The following is a 20119-nucleotide window of genomic DNA, read 5'->3' as shown; positions in this document are numbered from 1 at the left end:
TCTGTCAAATAGGAAATGAAATTAGTATGACCTGAACTGTTCTTGATGAATTCATCAGGCTCTTTGTGATCAATTTTTCTAATTGTTTAGTAACAGTTCCTTTAATAACGAGTTCTAGAATTCTGCAGGAATCAGTCAAACTTACAGGTCAAGAGATTGAACATTCCCACTTTTTTTTTTTTCTTGAGGCGGGGGGGGGGGGGGGGGGGGGGGGGGGGGGGGGTGAGGAGGGAACCTTGTCCTGTGTCACCTCTCCTTCATTCACAATTCTTCATGAGAGTAACTCAGTAGTCACATCTGACATTTGCCATAGATGTAGTTTTTCTGGGCCTAGTGACTTGTATTCACCCAGAGAATACCTTGTTTACTTGTCTTCCTGTTCACTTTTGGTTTCAGCGACCTGTTAGCCATTTTTTCTTTGTCCTTTCTGATCTAAAGTACATTAATTCTCTTGGCAGAGGAAATAGAAATGACAAAGGGGTTGAACTACTTTGCCTTCTTTCCATTGTCTCATGCTTCCTGATGTAACCTAAGTGCCTCAGAGACATGCAGAAATGTATGACAGGAGTTGAATGTCCAAGGGCTAGAACAGAAAATCTGTATTGTGTTCATGAGACTGAGTATTATGAGTAGGGGAGAAGGTGAAGACCTAGGTGTGAGATTGTTTCATTTTGCCAAGGAAGAATGTAGGAGTATCCATGAGGGCACCAGTGGTGGTGATGTGGGATGGAATTAGGGTCAAACTGATGGTGTCGTCCCAAAAGAATCACAAGACTCAGTGACTCAGTTTCCCAAGTTTTATTGCAATACTGTGAGTGAACACAGGGAGAGAACCAGAAAAGTGGAAAGGTATCTCTCGAATAGGGAAAGAAAAGATAGTTATATTTATATATACTATAGATTAATTGATTATCAGTCTCATAATAATCTCCACCTTAGGGAGGTACAGGGGAGGGCCTGGGCTCCTAAGCCAAGCCCAGAGGCAGGTACCTTTTCCTGTGGATGTGTGTTTTGGGGGTTTACATGACATAAGGTGAATCTGGGGACAAATTTGGCCTTTTCTGCACGTCTCTTTCTGGTTCCCATGGCTAGTTTCAAAATATTTTCATTTATCAGTAGAATTTCTATGCCCTGTCGGTGTTTCATTGTTATAGTTAAGGTCTCTATGACCTGCCTCTGTATGTTCTTGTTATGGGTACTGATTAATGTGGGTACATGGGAACCTAGGCCCTGACTTGTATTTTTATTTTTATTTTGGTGAGGCAATTGGGGTTAAGTGACTTGCCCAGGGTCACACAGCTAGTAAGTGTTAAGTGTCTGAGGCCGGATTTGAACTCAGGTCCTCCTGACTCCAGGGCCAATGCTCTATCCACTGCACCACCTAGCTGCCCCCTTGACTTGTATTAATGAAGACTCAAGTCTTAAGTTATCCATTAACTGGGGTCTGAATCCCTTTTAGAGCTAAATAAGAGCTTGGGTCTCAGGTTTTTCTGTTAACCTCTTTTTTGCCTCCTCCATCAGTGGGATACACAGGCAGTTTAGGTTTGCCAGCACAGCATGCATGAGGGCTACAGCAAAATGACAGTGGAAAGGAAGGAGGGAGGGAGAGATAGAGAGACAGGGAAGAGAAAGGGGAGGGAAGGAGGAAGAGGAGGAGGAGGAGGAGGGGAAGGAGAATGGGGAAAGAGATAAGAGAGGAGGAAAGGGAGAGAAGAAGGAGAGGTAGGAGAAGCTCTAAAAGGCATTTTGATCAGAGAACTACTTGGATGTAGCAAACATAATAGACTTTATACAGTTCCCTATACCTTGCTAACAAGTTTTTCTGAAGTGCCTACTTATTATGTGCCATGTTATTGCACTACTTAAGAAGCTTCCTTGGCTCCCTATTGGCCTCTAGGATGAAATACAACACACACACACCCCCTTTTTTTTGGAGGGGCCATTTACAGACCTTTACAAGCTGGCTCCAGCCTATTTTTGTAGAGTGATTTCATTGATTCTACTTGACTGTACTTTAGCAATCAAAATTATGCCCTGGTTCTACCAACCATACCACCTTCTACTCTACATCTTCTAGTGTCTCACCTGCACCAGAAAATGCCTTTATTTAAAAAAAATTTTTTTCCCTTTTTGTTGAGGTAGTGAGGGTTAAGTGACTTGCCCAGGGTCACACAGCTAGTAAGTATCAAGTGTCTGAGGTCACATTTGAACTCACATCCTCCTGACTCCAGGGCTGGTGCTTTATCCACTGCACCACCTAGCTGCCCCAGTCTTTTTTTTTTTAATTAATGAAGTTTTTTCTTTTTTTTCCATTACATGTAAAGATAGTTCTCAACCTTTGTTTATACAAACTTTACAATTTCAGATTTTTCTCCCTCCCCTCCCCTCCCTCCCCCCTCCCCTAGACAGCAGGCAATCTGATATAGGTTATATATATATATATATATATATATATATATATATATATATATATATATATATACACACACACACATAATAACATTAACCCTATTTCTGCATTAGTCATGTTATAAGAGAAAAAAATTAGAGCAATGATGGAAAACCTCAAAATAGAAAAAAAAACAACAGCATCAAAAACAAAAGAAATAGTATGGATCATTTAGCATCTATACTCCAGTTCTTTTTTTTTTTTTTTCCTGGATTTGGAGATCCTCTTCTATCATGAGTTCCCTGGAACTCTTCTGTACCATTGCATCGGTGAGAAGAATATAGTCCATCACAGTAGGTCAACACTCAATGTTGATGTTACTATGTACAATGTTCTTCTAGTTCTGCTCATCTCACTCATCATCAGCCCACACAAGACCCTCCAGGTTTCTCTGAACTCCTCCTGCTCATCGTTTCTTATAGCACAATAGTATTCCATTGTATCCATATACCACAACTTGTCTAGCCATTCCCCAATTGATGGGGTCTTTATTTTTTACATATCTCTCCCTATATGTTGTTTTTGCTATTAGAATATTAGCTCCCTTAGGGCAGTGACTGTTAAATTTTTGTGACGGTATTGTGAGAAATAATTATAAAACTATCTGATATCTTGGGGGACCCAGAGATCTCCCATCTTTCTTAGCCATTTCTCCCTCCTCCACGCAAGGTCTAAGTATTCCTTGAAATTAAGATTCATCAGAGCAAACAGAACCCAAGGTAACAAAGGACTCTGGGGTGGAGACAGATCCTTTTGTTTAGATAGCCCAAGGACTTTACTGATGAGATTAAACCACACCTAGATGAGAGGATTTTGCCCAGACCAGCTTGAGTGGGGATTTTGCATTCCTTTCTCTGATGTCATCCCTGGACTTCATTTCATTATTTATTTATTTATTTGCTGGGGGGTGGGTGGGCAATGAGAGTTAAGTGACTTGCCCAGGGTCACACAGCTAGTAAGTGTCAAGTGTCTGAGGCTGGATTTGAACTCAGGTCCTCCTGAATCCAGGGCCAGTGCTCTATCCACTGTGCCACCTAGCTGCTGCCCCTGGACTTCATTTTAATATAGCCTCCAATCCTGTCAACCAATTAGATTTGATTGCTATGTGGTGGACCTCTTAGGGTGGGAATGGCCTGACTGACTTTGAGGAAGAAGTCTTTGGTCTGAGAGAGATGACCATAGACCTCATTTTAATAACCCACTGACCATATTAATAAAATGATTAAATTACCTAAAACCTGTCTTTCATATTTTTGTCACAGTATACTCAGGTTTTAGCATAGTGCCTGACATACAGGGGACTGAGGAAATGCTTGATTAAGAGCCCATTATATAACAGATACTGTGCTAGAGATATAAAGACAAAAACTAAAGTCCCTGCCTTTAAAAGGAGCCTGTTTTTTAGAAGCAAAATCCTCAGTCCTTCCATCATTTTTTTTTTTTTTGGTGAGGTAATTGGGGTTAAGTGACTTGCCCAGGGTCACACAGCTAGTAAGTGTCAAGGGTCTGAGGCCAGATTTGAACTCAGGTACTCCTGACTCCAGGGCCGGTACTTTATCCACTGTGCCACCTAGCTGCCCCCTTAACTAACCATTTCTAGGGAATTGTGGTAACAATGGCCAGTGTAGGCATTTAACTTTTTAAAATTGAATTGGTGGTCAACTCAGGAATTATTCCTCTTCTTACTTCTGTAGCACTTCTGTAAGCACAGACTCATTTTATAACTTTTAATAGACATACACTCAACTTTTCTCCTTCAACCCACCTACTTTTCCAATCATACATATATTCTTGACATTTTGTGCTTCTTACCCAAAGTTATCTGTAACATGCAGGACCTACCTAGTTTAAGAATGCTTTTCTCTTTGGTTAACTTGCAATTTAGATACTTGGTAGTTCAAGATGTTCAATGACTTAAAGACATAAATCCATCTCTCCTGTTATCAACTCCCTGGGAGGAAATGTGGTTCATTTCCTCCAGCATATGTCAACCCATCGGTATTTGGGCAAAGACCTCATAATGAATATCAAGTTGAATTAATATTCATATATGATCTGAAAACTATATTTTCCCCTCTCCCCTTGAAGTAAAAGGAGTTGCACAGATCTGAGGGCCATTTTTATATAGTCAGAGGATTTATTATTTGGGTCTACACAGATGGTAATGAATCTCTCCCTCTGTACTTAGCTAGAATGTTCCTCTGATAGCAGTTATTACCTGTTTCTGGTACCATACTTAAAGCCTTTCCACCTTATTAATACTAGCTCTAGTTTGTATGCTACTGGCATAGTCACAGAAAATGTAGTTTTGATTATTTTATTCTTTAAAGTTAGAAAGTACTAAACAAAGGCACATGAAAGGCAAATTAAGAGGTTCTCTGAACTTGTCTTTTTGAGTTGCCATATTTCCCACAAACACTGGAGTCAAGAGCATTCAGGAGGCCCTGAATGTGTCAAGGATGAAGCTCCCCCTGAGCTGATACAATTTGTTGTTACCCTCAAGCTGGACTCCCCATGTATCCGTGGGAGGCAAGACCAGTGCCAGCCACCTATGCTAAGGTGGGATACTGCTTGTGCAGCTGGAATCTTCTGCAGATAAAGGGACCCTCCTATCTTCTTATTTAAGTGGTTCCCAAGGGAAAAGAATGTGGCTTTTGCCTTGGCCCTGCTCCTCCCCATGGGGAGTGGTTTCAGTGTCCTACACCTTTGCTGCACTGTTCTGCTCACGTCACACTGCTTCCTGGTATCCCCTCCTCCCTTTGATCTGCTATTATAAAAGTGTAAAATTCTGTAAAATCTGGTACTCCATTGGGCTCCCATGCACATTCATTTCTCTTGTAAAAAGCTGGTTTTCATGTCTCTTGATGTTGTGATTACTTGTTGACACCACATTGAACAAAAAGCTGAAGCAGCAAAATGACTTCCTTATTAGCCATATCAGGAAATTGTGTATAAAGCAAAACATACTGTGAACCATTGTTCTGTGTTCTTTGATATGTTGCCAAACCCCACAAAACATTTTACTTGTACATATTTTTCTTATTGATAGAGTAATTCAGACAGCAATGCAGGCTTTGCACAATTTGAACAATACTTAAGAGCAATTTGACTATGTCTCTCCTAGCAAGTAAAACCTGTTTGGCCTGTGATGGATCTTGTTCTGACTTCCTGTCACAAAGACTGTAAGTGATACAAACAAAAACAATGCAACCAAGAATAGAAGGAAAACAGAAAGCTGGGAAACAACTTTTACAACCAGTGTTTCTGATAAAGGCCTCATTTCTAAAATATATAGAGAACTGAATCAAATTTATAAAAATACACGTCATTCCCCAATTGAGAAATGACCAAAGGATATGAATAGGCAGTTTTAAGATGAAGAAATCAAAGCTATCTAGTACCACATTAAAAAAAATGTTCTAAATCACACCTATCAAATTTGTCATATCAACTATGACCAAAAAAGGAAATGTTGGAGATGTGGGTAAATTGGAACACTAATGTATTGTTGGTGGAGTTGTGAACTGATCCAACCATTCTGTTGGTTTTTTTTTTTTTTTTGGTGGGATAATGAGGGTTAAGTGACTTGCCCAGGGTCACACAGCTAGTGTCAAATGTCTGAGATTGCATTTGAACTCATGTCCTCCTGAATCTAAGGCTGGTGCTTTATCCACTGTGCCACCTAGCTGCCCCATGATCCAACCATTCTGGAGAGCAATTTGGAACTATGCCACCTAAAGGGGTATAAAACTATTCATACCCTTTGACCCAGCAATACCACTACTATGTCTATATCCTAGAGATCATAAAAATGGGAAAAGGACCCACATGTAAAGGGAAAAAAAAAAAAGGACCCACATGTACAAAAATATTTAGAGCAGCTCTCTTTGTGGTGGCAAAGAATTGGAAATTAAGGGGATGCTCATCAACTGGGAAATGGCTGAACAAGTTGTGGCATATGAATGTAATGGAATACTATTGTGCTATAAGAAATGATGAGCAGGCAGATTTCAGAAAAACCTGGACTTCAGTGGACTGACTGATGCTGAGTGAAGTGAGCAGAACTAGGAGAACATTGTACATAGTAACAGCAACATTGTGTAATGATCAGCTGTGATGTAGCTCTTCTCAGCAGTGCAATGATCCAAGTCAATTCCAAAGGACTTATGATGGAAAATGCTCTCCACATCCAGAAAAAAGAACTGTGGAATCTGAATGCAGATTGAACCACACTATTTTTACTTTGTTGTATTGTTGTTTTCTTTCTTGAAGTTTTTCCCTTTTGTTCTGATTCTTCTTTTACAACATGACTAATGTGGAAATATGTTTAATGTAATTGCACATATATAACCTATATCAGATTTCTTTCTGTCTTAGGGAGGGGGGAGAAAAATATGGAACTCAAAATGTTATAAAAACAAATGTTGAAAACTATCTTTACATGTAACTGGAAAAAAATACTATTAAGATTGAAAAAACAAACAAACAAACAGAACCCAAGGTTAGGAACCTAGGACCAGGTTCAAATCTCAGCTGTCTCTCTGTGCCCTAAGTAACCTTGGGATGTGACCTTCACTCATCTATAAAATAAAGGTTTTGATTTAAAAAAAGAGATGAACAGGCTGATTTCAGAAAAACCTGGAAAGACTTAGATGAACTGATGCTGACCAAAGTGAGCAGAACCAGGAGAACATTGTATACAGTAACAGCAACATTGTGCAGTGATCGATCAACTGTGATAGACTTAGCTCTTCTCAGTAATATTCAAGACAATTCCAAAAGATTCATAATGGAAAATGTTCTCCACATCCAGAAAAAAATATGGAGTCTGAATGCAGATTGAAGCATACTATTTTCACTTTTGTTGTTGTTTTTTTCGTATGGTTTTTCCCTTTTGTTCTGATTCTTCTTTCACAACATGACTCATGTGGAAATATGTTTAACATGATCATACATGTATAACCTATATCAGATTGTTTGCTGTCTTAGGGAGGGAGAAAATTTGGAACTCAAAATCTTACAAAAATGATTGTTGAAAACTATCTTTACAGGGGCAGTTAGGTGGCGTGGTGGATAGAGCACTGACCCTGGAGTCAGGAGTACCTGAGTTCAAATCCGGCCTCAGACACTAACACTTACTAGCTGTGTGACCCTGGGCAAAGTCACTTAACCCCAACTGCCTCACTAAAAAAAAAAAAAAAGAAAGAAAAAAGAGAAAACTATCTTTACATGTAAATGGCAAAAAATAAAATACTTTTAAGAAAAAGATGGTGATATTTCACATTAAATAAATAAATAAAATAAATGTGCTGAGACATAGAAAGATATTTTACATGTAGGAAATCGAGACACAGGCAAGAAAAGGAAGCACAATTGTATGTGATGGTGGTATGTGTCTAATTCAGGAGTACTCTCTGGACAGCATTCTTTTTTTTTTTGTTTTGTTTTGTTTTTGTTTTTTGGGAGGGCAATTAGGGTTAAGTGACTTGCCCAGGGTCACAAAGTTAGTAAGTGCCTAGTGACTGAGGCCGGATTTGAATTCAAGTCCTCCTGAATCCAGGGTCAGAGCTTTATCCACTGCTCCACCTAGCAGCCCCTTTTTCTTTTTTCTGTTGTTTTTCTATTTTGAGGTTTTTTCCTCATTGCTCTGATTTTTCCCTTATAACATGACTAACACAGAAATATATTTAATGTTATTATATGTATCAGATTACCTGCTGTCTAGGGCAGGGGGGAGGGAGGGAGAAAAATCTGAAATTGGAAAGCTTGTATAAACAAAAGTTGAGAACTATCTTTACATGTAACAGGGAAAAAAATACTTTATTAAAAAAAAAGAAAGAAAGAAATTGGGGGCAGCTAGGTGGCGCAGTGGATTCAAGAGTACCTGAGTTCAAATCCAGCCTCAGACCCTTGACACTTACTAGCTGTGTGACCCTGGGCAAGTCACTTAACCCCAATTGCCTCACCGAAAGAAAGAAAGAAAGAAAGAAAGAAAGAAAGAAAGAAAGAAAGAAAGAAAGAAAGAAAGAAGAAAGAAAGAAAGAAAGAAAGAAAGAAAGAAGGAAAGAAGGAAAGAAGGAAAGAAGGAAAGAAGGAAAGAAAGGAAGAAAGAAAGAGAAAGAAAGAAATTGGCAGTAGTGGGGGCAGCTAGGTGGCACAGTGGATAAAGCACTGGCCTGAGTTCAAATCCAGCCTCAGGCACTTGACACTTACTAGCTATGTACCCCATGGCAAGTCACTTAACCCCCATTGCCTTGCAAAAAAGAAAGAAATTGGCAGTAAGGGAAAATAATTCAGTATTCAGCATAAATATATTTTTTCCTTTTTCTTCTAAACTCTTAAGAGAATCCTCATTCATGTATTCATAGCTATCATCAACACTTATTTTTATTTACTTTCTAAAGGACCTAGAAAATTTACCTCTTTGCTATGAGCCTGTTTGCTTGATAGAACTTTAACCCAAATCCTTATCAGAGGTGCCAGACATTTATCACCTTTAGGTAGCCTCTGTCCTACTGCTATCCTTATTTTATTTCATAGTTAGTCTTTTTTGTATTATATTCAGTCTCATCAATCCACTTTATATCTTTCCAGAAGTAGGCATCCTAAATAAAGGCAGTTTAGTTGGTAGCTGAGAGAAAGAAAATGGTTAAATATCTTATATGCATGTTACTTAATACATGATTTTAATATATGCCATGTAAATTAAAAGTATTCTAAGAAGTATACCATTAAGAATGCTGTCCAGGGGGCAGCTAGGTGTCACAGTGGATAAAGCACTGGCCCTGGATTCAGGAGGACCTGAGTTCAAATCTGGTCTCAGACGCTTGACACTTACTAGCTGTGTAACCCTGGGCAAATCACTTAACCCCCATTGCCCTGCAAAAAAAAAAAAAAAAAAGAAAAAGAAAAACAACAGCACCAAAACCAAAAGAAATAGTATGGTTCATTCAACATCTATACTCCACAGTTCTTTTTCTTTTTTTCCTGGATTTGGAGATCCTCTTCCATCATTAGTTCCCTGGAACTCTTCTGTTCCGTTGCATTGGTGAGAAGAATCTAGTCCATCACAGTAGATCAACACACAATGCTGATGATACTGTGTACAGTGTTCTTCTGGTTCTGACTCATCATCAGCCCATGCAAGACCCTCCAGGTTTCTCTGAACTCCTTCTCATCGTTTCTTACAGCACAATAGTATTCCATTACATTCATATACCACAACTTGTCTAGCCATTCCCTGATTGATGGGCATCCCCTCAACTTCCAATTCCTTGCCACTACATAAAGAGCAGCTATAAATATTTTTGTACATGTAGGTCCTTTTCCCCTTTCCATGATCTCTTTGGGAAAAAGATCCAAAAGTGGTATTGCTGGGTCAAAGGGTATGCACAGCTTTATAGCCCTTTGGGCATAATTCCAAATTGCTCTCCACAACAGTTGGATCAGTTCACAGCTCCACCAACAATGCATTAGTGTTCCAATTTTTCCACAGCTTCTCCAACCTTTATTATTTTCCTTTTTTGTCATTTTAGCCAATCTGATAGGTGTCAGGTGGTACCTCAGAGTTGTTTTAATTTACATCTCTCTAATCATTAGAGATTTAAAGCATTTTTTCATATGGGAATAGATAGCTTTGGTTTCTTCATCAGAAAATTGCCTGTTGAGATTGGTACCTCTGAACCACGTGCTTTGTGCCTATCTCCCCATGAGAAGTCCAAGATTTCTGTCATGGTTTCCCTTCCCTTCCCTTGCCCCTAAATAAACTACCACCTTATTCTTAAAAAAAAAAAAAAAAGAAATGACAAGCTGGATGGTTTCAGAAAAACCTGGAAAGACTTACATGAACTGATGGAAAGTGAAATGAGCAGAACCAGGAGAAAATCAGAACAGTAACAGCAATATTGTACAATGATCAATTGTGGATGACTTAGCTGTTCTCAGGAATAAAATTATCTAAGACAAAAAAAAAAGCCTCCCTTCTAATTTTGGATGCATTGCTTCTGTTTGTACAAAAATTTTTTAATGTAATCAAAATCATCCATTTTGCATTTTATAATATTCTCTATCTCTTGTTTGGTCATAAACTGTTTTCCTTTCCAAAGATCTGAAAGGTAGACTATTCCTTTCTCTCCTAATTTACCTTTGGTATCACCTCATGTCTAAATCATGTATCCATTTTGACCTTATTTTAGTATAAGGTGTAAGATGTTGGTCTATGCCTTATTTCTGCCATACTATCTTCCAGTTTTCCCAGCAGTTTTTGTCAAATACTGAGTTCCTATCCCAGAAGCTGGAGTCTTTGGGTTTATCAAACACTACATTACTAGTGTCATTTACTACTGTGTTTCCTGTGCCTAGCCTATTCTACTGCCAATTTCTAATGGATGTTTTGACTACTCTAGATACAACCTTTTTTTTTCCAATTCAACTATTGTAGTTCCCTGTGACAAAAGGACAGATGGAAAACTTATCTAAAATATTCTCAGTTTTAGAATTAGGCAATATAAGAATTCTTACATTATGATAGGCATCATGAAATAAGAGGTCAAAAAATTCAAGAATGTGCTTTTGTAGAATAACAAACTATATTCTACCATATATACACTACAGAAAGTTTAATTTTTTTTGTAAACCCTGTTAACTCATTTTTTTAAAGCTCTGTTTACTTTCTTTTTTATTTCATTCATTTGTTGCAGGGCAATGAGGGTTAAGTGACTTGCCCAGGGTCACACAGCTAGTTGAGTGTCAAGTGTCTGAGACTGGATTTGAACTCAGGTCCTCCTGAATCCAAGGCCAGTGCTTTATCCACTGCACCACCTAGCTGCCCCCTCCCGTTTACTTTCTTTTTTTTTAGTGAGGCAATTGGGGTTAAGTGACTTGCCCAGGGTCACACAGCTAGTAAGTATTAAGTGTCTGAGGCCGGATTTGAACTCAGGTACTCCTGACTCGAAGGCCAGTGCTCTATCCTCTGCACCATCTAGCTGCCCCTTCCCGTTTACTTTCAAGGAAAATATAAAACATCACAGTATTTAAGAGTCTGAAGGAACCTTAGCAGCCATTTTATTCAATTGATACCCACCCAAAGAAATCCTCATTATATCTGACAAGTGGTCAGTCATTCAGCCTCTACTTAAGGACTTTCAAGGAGGGGAGACCCACCACCTCTGGAAGCAATCCTTTCCATTTTGGGACAGCTCCAATTGTTAGAAAGTTTTTCCTAACATTAAGCCCAAATTTGCCTCTTTGTAATTTCCAACCATTGCTGCTGGTTATTCCCTTTAAAGCCAAACAAAACAATCCTTCCTGACATAAGCCTTCAAATACTTGAACTATCATGTCCCTCTTGAGTCTTTTTTTTCTCATGCTAAACATGTCTATTTTCTTCAACTGATTTTTTTTTTATTTGTCAAGAACCTAACACACCCAAAGGGACTGAACACAGATCTTACTGAAGGAACAGCTCAAAGGGAAAAGGAACTGACTAAGGTGTTAAGGAGAAAGCCTTGGTGACCAACATGGGCTCTCCCTTATGGCAACAGTTACAGCTGGAGTCAGAGAAAAGACTTTAACATGTCCTCTGTGCAGCCTGCAAAAAAATTAAACACAACACTAATGCATTGTTGGTGGAATTGTGAACTGATCCAACCATTCTGGAAAGCAATTTGGAACTATGCCCAAAGGACCATAAAGCTGTGCATACCCTTTGACGCAGCAATATCACTATTAGGTCTTTTTCCCCAAAGAAATCATAAAAAAGGGAAAAGGACCCACATGTACAAAAATATTTATAGCTGCTCTTTTTGTGGTGGCAAGGAATTAGAAATTGAGGGGATGCCCATCAATTGGGGAATGGCTGAACAAGTTGTGGTATATGAATATAATGGAATACTTTTGTGCTCTAAGAAATGATGAGCAGGGTGGGGCAGCTAGGTGGCACAGTGGATAAAGCAACAGCCCTGGATTCAGGAGGACCTGAGTTCAAATCCGGCCTCAGACACTTGACACTTACTAGCTGTGTGACCCTGGGCAAGTCACTTAACCCCCATGGCCCCGCAAAAAAGAAAAAAAAAGAAACTACTCTTGAGCCTTGAAATCCAACCAGTTAACAATTCACCTGACTGTATTATTATAAAATCCCTACCTCTCTATCTTTTCAACAAGAATAGTATTATGCACCAAAAACTTTGCCAATGTCTAAGTAACTACTACAACATTACCTGGACTCTAATTTTAGGTGTTAATATAGACATTAAAAAAAAAAACTTACTTTGGCTGGGAAAACCTTAATATCTGACAAACCATTATGTTGTACAGTCTTAGTTTTTAATTGTGGGTCAAAGTTCTGTAAAGCTTTTATTTCTCCTAAATTCTAATTCCTATATACTATCTATATTCCCCCTCTTAAAATGAACATATAAAAATGTTATATTTTAATGTTTTTCTTGAAGTGGACAGTTTTGCATGATTTGTTTGCATATTTCTTGAAATAAGCTAGAAAAAGACTTGTCAGATTATGATGTTCTATTCAAAATATTACTATTCTAAAGTCTATTGGCAACCTTTAAATTTTTCTGTGTCTTATTTCTAGGACAGTATACAAAACACACGTATAATAATTAGCATTGAAAGGGACCTCAGAAGTCAGTGTCCAACCCTCTCTCTTTACAGGTGAGGAAAATAAAGCCTAGAGAGGCTGAGGGATTTATCAGGAAGGGTAACACATAAAGTACCAAAGCTGGGATCCAAACCCAGATTGTTTCACCTCTGATTCATTTCTTTTCACTGAAGATTATATAGACTTAAAAAATGGCCCAATATTACTTAGTGTGTAAAAAACTATCTTCTGGATATAAGTTTATAAAACTTTGGATGTGCATTAATATAATGCACAAGTATAAGTTTAAACTATACTTTTTTTAAAAAAGCAACTTCATTTCCAAAAGCTTAGCTCTGGGGCAGGAGTTCTAGAGTCTGTGAACTTGTTTATAAAAAATATTTTGATAACTATTTAAATGTAATTGATTCCTCTTGTAATCCTTTGTATTTTATTTTACGTATTTGAAAACCTTATTCTGAGAAAGGATCAACAGTACACAGAATGGCCAAGGGGGTCTGTGATACAAAAAAAAGGTTAAGAACCCATGCTCTAGCGCCTAGCTTCTTAAACTGAGTTGTGACCCCATGGGGTCACGTAATTGCATGTGGGGGTTGTGAAAAATATAGCAACAGTAGAAGCTTATATATACCTATTTTATATACCTATATAACCAGAGTTGCATAAAAATTTCTTGGGTAAAAAAGGGGTCCACTGGTGGAAAAAGTTTAAGAAGCCTTGCTCTATGGTATCTAACCTGTAAATAAATTAACCACTGCTACTCTTCACTACAGTTATCCCTTCCACCCTGTTGAGGTTTTGATATATCATAGGATGGCATAAGAAATTAAATGGGATATTTTGGGGAGTTTTGTGGAAGCTACAGACAATGCAATAGACAGCAGATAACAGAAAAAGTTCAGAAACAAGAAATGCGCAAAATATAGTATTGTGTAAGAGCAACATGTTTTATCTTTAAATACCATAATAATTCAGATTTCTTTGGTATGACGGGAGGGGCAAAAAGTTTTATGCACATTTTCCAAATCATGGCAGTGCCAAGCCACCAACCCTTATGATCTGGAAGGGATAACTGTACTATCTTAAAAATGAGTAGAAGGAAAGCAAAAATTGATTACTCTTTTTATAAAATTAGGCTTCAGTTTTTACAGATTGATTTGGAACCAGCTATTAGTCTAAGCAGGCAGGCACTGAATTGGCTATGTGATAACCTACAAATAAAAAGCAGGGGGATTGATACTGATTATGCATGAGTATTTTGTTGGGAGAGACATATGAACTGAGGTCCTCTGATTCCAGGAAAAAAATTTTTTTTTGGGTGGGGCAATGAGGGTTAAGTGACTTGCCCAAAGGTCACACAGCTAGTAAGTGTCAAGTGTCTGAAGCTGGATTTGACCTCAGGTCTTCCTGAATCCAGGGCTGGTGCTTTATCCACTGTACCACCTACCTGCCCCCAGGACTATTTTTTCCACTAATACCATACTGCTTCTCTCTGTGGCAGTTTGAAGTATGTTTTAGAGTATAAAAATGTCACTTTTCTATTTTCAGAGGTAAATATAAACAAAAAAAAAATGGTAATATTGGGCTGCTGCTAAAACGAAATATTAAGTGGAAAAAGTCAAAGTAGTTTTGATACAAATTATTAGGACTATATTTATATGTAAATCTGAACAATAGAAGATATTCTGGAATTTTTGAAATCTTGATCAGCGTATAAATAACATCTTCGATTTTTTTTCTCACATTATCACTGGGAAGAAGAACTGGATGACTGTGGAACAGATTCTCCCATTACAATACTGCTTTTGTCACTTAGAGTTTTGATCACATTGGTAGCTGGAGCCTGAAGCACTTTTCGGGAAAGCCTCATTCTCCCATCAGCAGGGTCACGTCCAAAGTATTTCACCTGTTGTGGATGACAGAGATTACTCTGGAATTAAAAACCATATCTTCAAATCAAAACAAGTTATAATTTAAGATGCTTTAGCTAAACATGGCTTTTTAAAGACAGTGACATGTTCTTTAAATGAGTAATTTAGTGTCCGAGGCCGGATTTGAACTCAGGTCCTCCTGACTCCAGGGCCGGTGCTCTATCCACTGTGCCACCTAGCGGGCCCCTCCCCCCCCCTTAACTTTTTTTTTTAGTGAGGCGATTGGGGTTAAGTGACTTGCCCAGGGTCACACAGCTAGTAAGTGTTAAGTGACTGAGGCCAGATTTGAACTCAGGTACTCCTGACTCCAGGGCCGGTGCTCTATCCACTGCGCCACCTAGCTGCCCCCCCCCCTTAACTTTTATAGATCTGTCGAGGTCTCCTGTTCCATGAAACTTTTCTAGGTCATTCAAGCCTGAAAGTGAAATCTTCCCTCCCTAAAAGTATAATACTCATTGGGCAATTAATTATGGACAGCCTTATGCCATTTTTTTTCTGTTATTAGCTCTCATAGTGTTTAACTTTCAAAGTGCCTTATTTCTCCCACTAGCTTATAAATCCTTGCAGGCAGGGACTGTGTATCTCTTATTTGTTTGTACCTTGCACATAATAGGCCATTAATAAATGTTGGCTGAATTGAGTTTATTTTATTCAAATGTAGGCTGTTCACATAAACATAAAGAGGATGTACACTAAAATACTGTTTCACACTATATATACACATGTATATTTATATATAATTGAATATTGCATATGAATAATATCCTTAACGAGCATTTAAGTGTATTTTTTTTCTTTTTTAGTTTTACTTTCCTGAAAATAAGAGGTGTTACACATAAAAGCTGTAACTTTGCTAATAGAATGCCAATATACACACCTGAATTTCTTGACCAACTTCTAATCCCAAGGCACTTGGATGTTTAACCTTAAAAAGAAGTTTTTGTGTGTTTAATTGTCAATAAAGAATTTTACTAAGGTCGAAGTGGGACATTTTCTTTTTGTCTTAACCTAGTGAAAATAAAAATAGGATTGCAGCTAGGCATTCTGGAACCTGGCAGGCTCAGTGGGTTTGACATCTGTCTTTTTTACCTAGAAGGATACTTGGGATCATATCCATAATATGGATGTACATAAGCAGTAAGTGCTGGGAATATAAGCACATCTACTGCCTTATTTTATGTACATTTTCCAGGGCTAATCAAAGTATATAAATGATTCTTATTAACCTAGCTGGGAAGTTTTAAAATAAATAGCCCCAGTTTCTAGTTGGTTGGCCCCACCCCCAGCCCCCTTTTTACCTTTCTTTGATCAAGTTGGGTGTTATGAAGGAGTACTGCAGTCATATTTGGATAAAGTTTTATCATTACTCCTGTCTCCCTGCAAAAAAGAACCAAGCTGATTATACTATGTAGAAATATTTTGACTTAAGGGCCTAATTTGGGGGGACTAATCTGACTGGAGGACTAATCTGGGGACTTTTGACTAACTGGCTATCTGACTGCTATTAATTTAATATGGGCCATTTATAAAGTTCTACCGTACTGCTCCACTTCCAAAATTGATAAGCAAAAGATTAAGAAGCCTCTTAACTAAATAATCAAAGCAGAGTTTTTTTATAAAAATAAATGTAAGAGATAAGGTTAAGAAATGCAAATTATACAACCTGTCTGCTTTTAATACAATAAAGGCTGTAGCTGCCTCTTGCCTTAGGGTATGTTCCACTTTCACTGCTCAGCTCCTTTCTTCTAACTCCAAGCCCCTTTCACTTTGTCATCCCCCTGCATCTAACTTTCCTCTCTGTACTGCCACCACTGAACCCCTGTGTTTCTCTCTCACCGACTTCTTCCATTCTCCTAGTACTACAGTGTCCTTCTGTTCTCTTAATCTTCCAGCCTCCTTTCAGCGTCTCTGGTCTCCGGAGTTCCTCTTAATCTTGTCAGCCCCCCTGTTTCTCTAACCTTTACCCTGTGCTGACTGCTTTTGTGCTCTCTGCCACCTCTTCGACCTTACCGTCTAACTCTCCGGTCTATATATCTTCCTTCTCTCCACTCAAATCTTGGGGCTTCCTGCGCCCCCACATGCACCAAACTAGATGCTCAAGCGTCCCGTGCATACCACACCCAGGGCTCCAAGGACCCCTGCACGGGCTATGCCAGAGGCCGGCCTGGATGAGCCAGAGATCTCTTGGATAGATCCTCTCAGGGTGGAAGGAGCTGGGGCTTTCCCCCACCAGCTGAATCAGAGCGGGGAGGGGCACCAGCCCCTCACACAGGAAAAACCTTGAGGGCCTAAGGCTTTCTAATCTCAGCCCAAAGGTAGGGTCCCCAAATCAAAATAAATTTCCACAACTATTACTTGTGTATGTTAACTGAAAATTAAATTGGGGCTTTCCAAGGGATAATCCTAATCTTAAGGAAAAAAAAAAGCTTTTCACAACATACTTTGTAAATATCTTGGTAGTATGTCTTCAAAAACTTAGTTTTTATGTGAAAGGTTTTTTTTTTTTTAAGGACTTTAGAACTTGCCATTATCCTTTTGTGAAGCAAGGGAAAGAGGGAATGGATCCCATTGGAAAAGAAGAGTATCAATGAAGGCTTTCAAAAATATATTCCTCCCCTCCTCCTCCTGTTTACCTTTAAAATAAAATGTTTTTTTCTGGAAAAAAAACTGAATATAAGAAAATTATCTCAAGAAGTTGCACTGTATAAAATTAATCTCCTTATAATTAATATTTTGATGTTGTATAGGATTATGGAACATCACATTTTTTAAAAATCCCACTTTTTCCCTCCATTCATCCTTTCACATGAAAGACAAAGATTAAAAACAATTTCAATTCCTCATTTGTAGAATGAAGCATTATAAAAAGGATCTTTTATCACTTGTTTAAAATATCTTTAAATAAATAAAATATTGAGTCTCACTTATACGTTCTTACTTTTCCAATTCTCTTATAAAAAGTTTTTTTATTTTTGGTGGGACAATGAAGGCTAAGTGACTTGCCCAGGGTCACACACCTGGTAAGTGTCAAGTTTCTGAGGCTGGATTTGAACTCAGGTCCTCCTGAATCCAGGGCTGGTGCTTTATCCACTGCTCTACCTAGCTGCCCCCAAAAGTATTCTTTATATAGGTATTTAGTAGTTAGTACTTGGAAATGTTGAGGGCTGAGTTATCCAATCAGACAAAGCACAAATAAACATTTACACACAAAAAGAGATAGAAAAACAAATTCCATTATGATGAAAGGAGCTATTGATAACAAATCAAGTATTAAACTTAAATGTTCCAAATGCCTTAATTTTCAAATTCATAAAGGAAAAAACTAACTGAACTGCAAAAAGATATCCACAATATTATAATACTGGTGGGAGATTTCAATGTCCTTCAGTTTTGGATAAGAAAGATAAACAAAAGGGAAAATATAAGATTAAACAAATAGCTGAAGAAATTAGAGCTAAAAGACTTATGGTGTCTTAAATAACATGTTTCTCAGTACTACACTGAGCTTTTACAATAATTAACCATTCTGATGGGCAAAGACAATATAAAACATGGTGCTGGAAAATTGGGGGAAAGGCCCTCCTAAGGTAGAGTTTAAGTTTTGGGTAGAGGACTACAATGAGAAGGTAGCTTGGATGGCATTAAGGCCTTTACCTTTGAAAGCTGGGGGATGGAGGAGTAAGTCCAAGTTTTGGTGGGTTAGATAACTGTCAACTGAAATTGCTCTTTCCAAAGTTAACAATACTCGCCTGACAAATCTAATGGTCTTTTCTTAGTCCTTATCCATGCTGACTTCTCTGCAGCGTCTGACACCGTACATACCCTCTTTGCCTTGATATTCTATCCTCTCTATGTTTTTGACACTGCTTTTTCCTGATAATCCTCCTGTCTAACTTTTTTGTCTCCTTTGTCATATCTTTAGCCAGGTTGTTCCGGCTAACTGTGAGCATTCCCCAAAGCTCTGTGCTGTAACGCCCTCTTTCCTTCCCCCTTCATTTTTCTTGGTGATCTCATCAGCTCTCATGGATTCAGTTATTATCTTTATGCATATATTTTGCAGATCCTGTCTAGCCCTAACCTCTCTACTGATCTCAAATTTCCAACTGTGTACTGGACACCTTGAACTAAGTATCTCACAGACATCTCAAACTCTCAACATGTCCAAAAGTGCACTCTATCTTTTTCCACTGAGCTCAAAAACTAGGCATCATCCTTGACTCCTTCCTCTTTCTCATTCCTCATATCCAACCGTTTGCCAAATTTTGTTGATTCTACCTTCTTAACATTTTTCCTAAATGTCCCCTTCTCTCCTTTGACACGGCCACCACCTGGTGCAGGTCTTCATGACCTTATGCCTGAAGGTGCAGCAGCCTGCTGGTTGGTCTCCCTACCTCTAGTTCCTCCCTACTTCAGTCCATCCTCTACTCGGTTGTAAAACTCATCTTCCTAAAGTACAGGTCTGACCATGTTAACTGATTCCTCACTCCCCACCACCCCCATCCCCTCAACATATTCAATAAACTCCAGTGGTTAGATATTACCTCCAATATGAAATACAAATCTTCTGTTTGACATTCAAAATCCTTCATAACCTGCCCTTCTCCTAACCTTCCAATGTTCTTATACCCTCCCCTCTGTTTTTCTCCCCTCCAAGAACTCTTGTGATCCAGTGCACACAACACTATCTTAAGACTCAGGATATTTTACTTGACTACCTCTATCTGGCATCCTTTTCCTCTTATTTCTGACTCCTGCTTTCCCTCAAGTCCTAGCTAAAACCCCACCATATTTAAGAAGTCTTTCCCTGTCATTCTTTTCTTTTCCTTCTTTTTTTTTTTTTGGTAAGGCAATTGGGGTTAGGTGACTTGCCCAGGGTCACACAGCTAGTAAGTGTCAAGTGTCTGAGGCCAGATTTGAATTCAGGTCCTCCTGACTCCAGGGCCAGTGCTCTATCTACTGCACCACCTGGTTGCCCCCCGTCATTCTTAATGTTCTGTAATTATCTCCAATTTATCCTGTATACAGTTGTCTACATTAGACTCTGGACTTCTTAAGAGCAGGGGCTCCCTCCACCGTCCCCCTTGGGTGTTTGGCACTGTGCCTAGTACACAGTCATAAATA

The 20119-nt window shown here is 38.6% G+C and overlaps 1 protein-coding gene across 2 annotated transcripts in view; it reads right to left on the bottom strand.

Annotated features, from left to right (window-relative positions):
• Positions 1-13401: 13401 nt before the first annotated feature.
• PNPT1 (polyribonucleotide nucleotidyltransferase 1) overlaps positions 13402-20119 on the bottom strand; it is a 44333-nt gene continuing 37615 nt past the window's right edge. The window contains exons 26-28 of one of the 2 annotated variants that reach the window (XM_043987912.1): positions 16297-16375; positions 15876-15923; positions 13402-14973 (exon numbers count right to left, since the gene is read on the bottom strand). In XM_043987912.1, the coding sequence (XP_043843847.1) occupies positions 14815-14973; positions 15876-15923; positions 16297-16375 (286 nt within the window). In that variant the 3' untranslated portion in view covers positions 13402-14814. The remainder of the gene's footprint in view (positions 14974-15875; positions 15924-16296; positions 16376-20119) is intronic. The other variant, XM_043987913.1, reaches the window with a different exon arrangement.

Source organism: Dromiciops gliroides, chromosome 2, assembly GCF_019393635.1.
Source record: "Dromiciops gliroides isolate mDroGli1 chromosome 2, mDroGli1.pri, whole genome shotgun sequence".
Taxonomy (NCBI): Eukaryota; Metazoa; Chordata; class Mammalia; order Microbiotheria; family Microbiotheriidae; genus Dromiciops; species Dromiciops gliroides.
The sequence above is the reverse complement of the archived record's forward strand: the minus strand, read 5'-3'. Positions and strand labels throughout refer to the sequence as shown.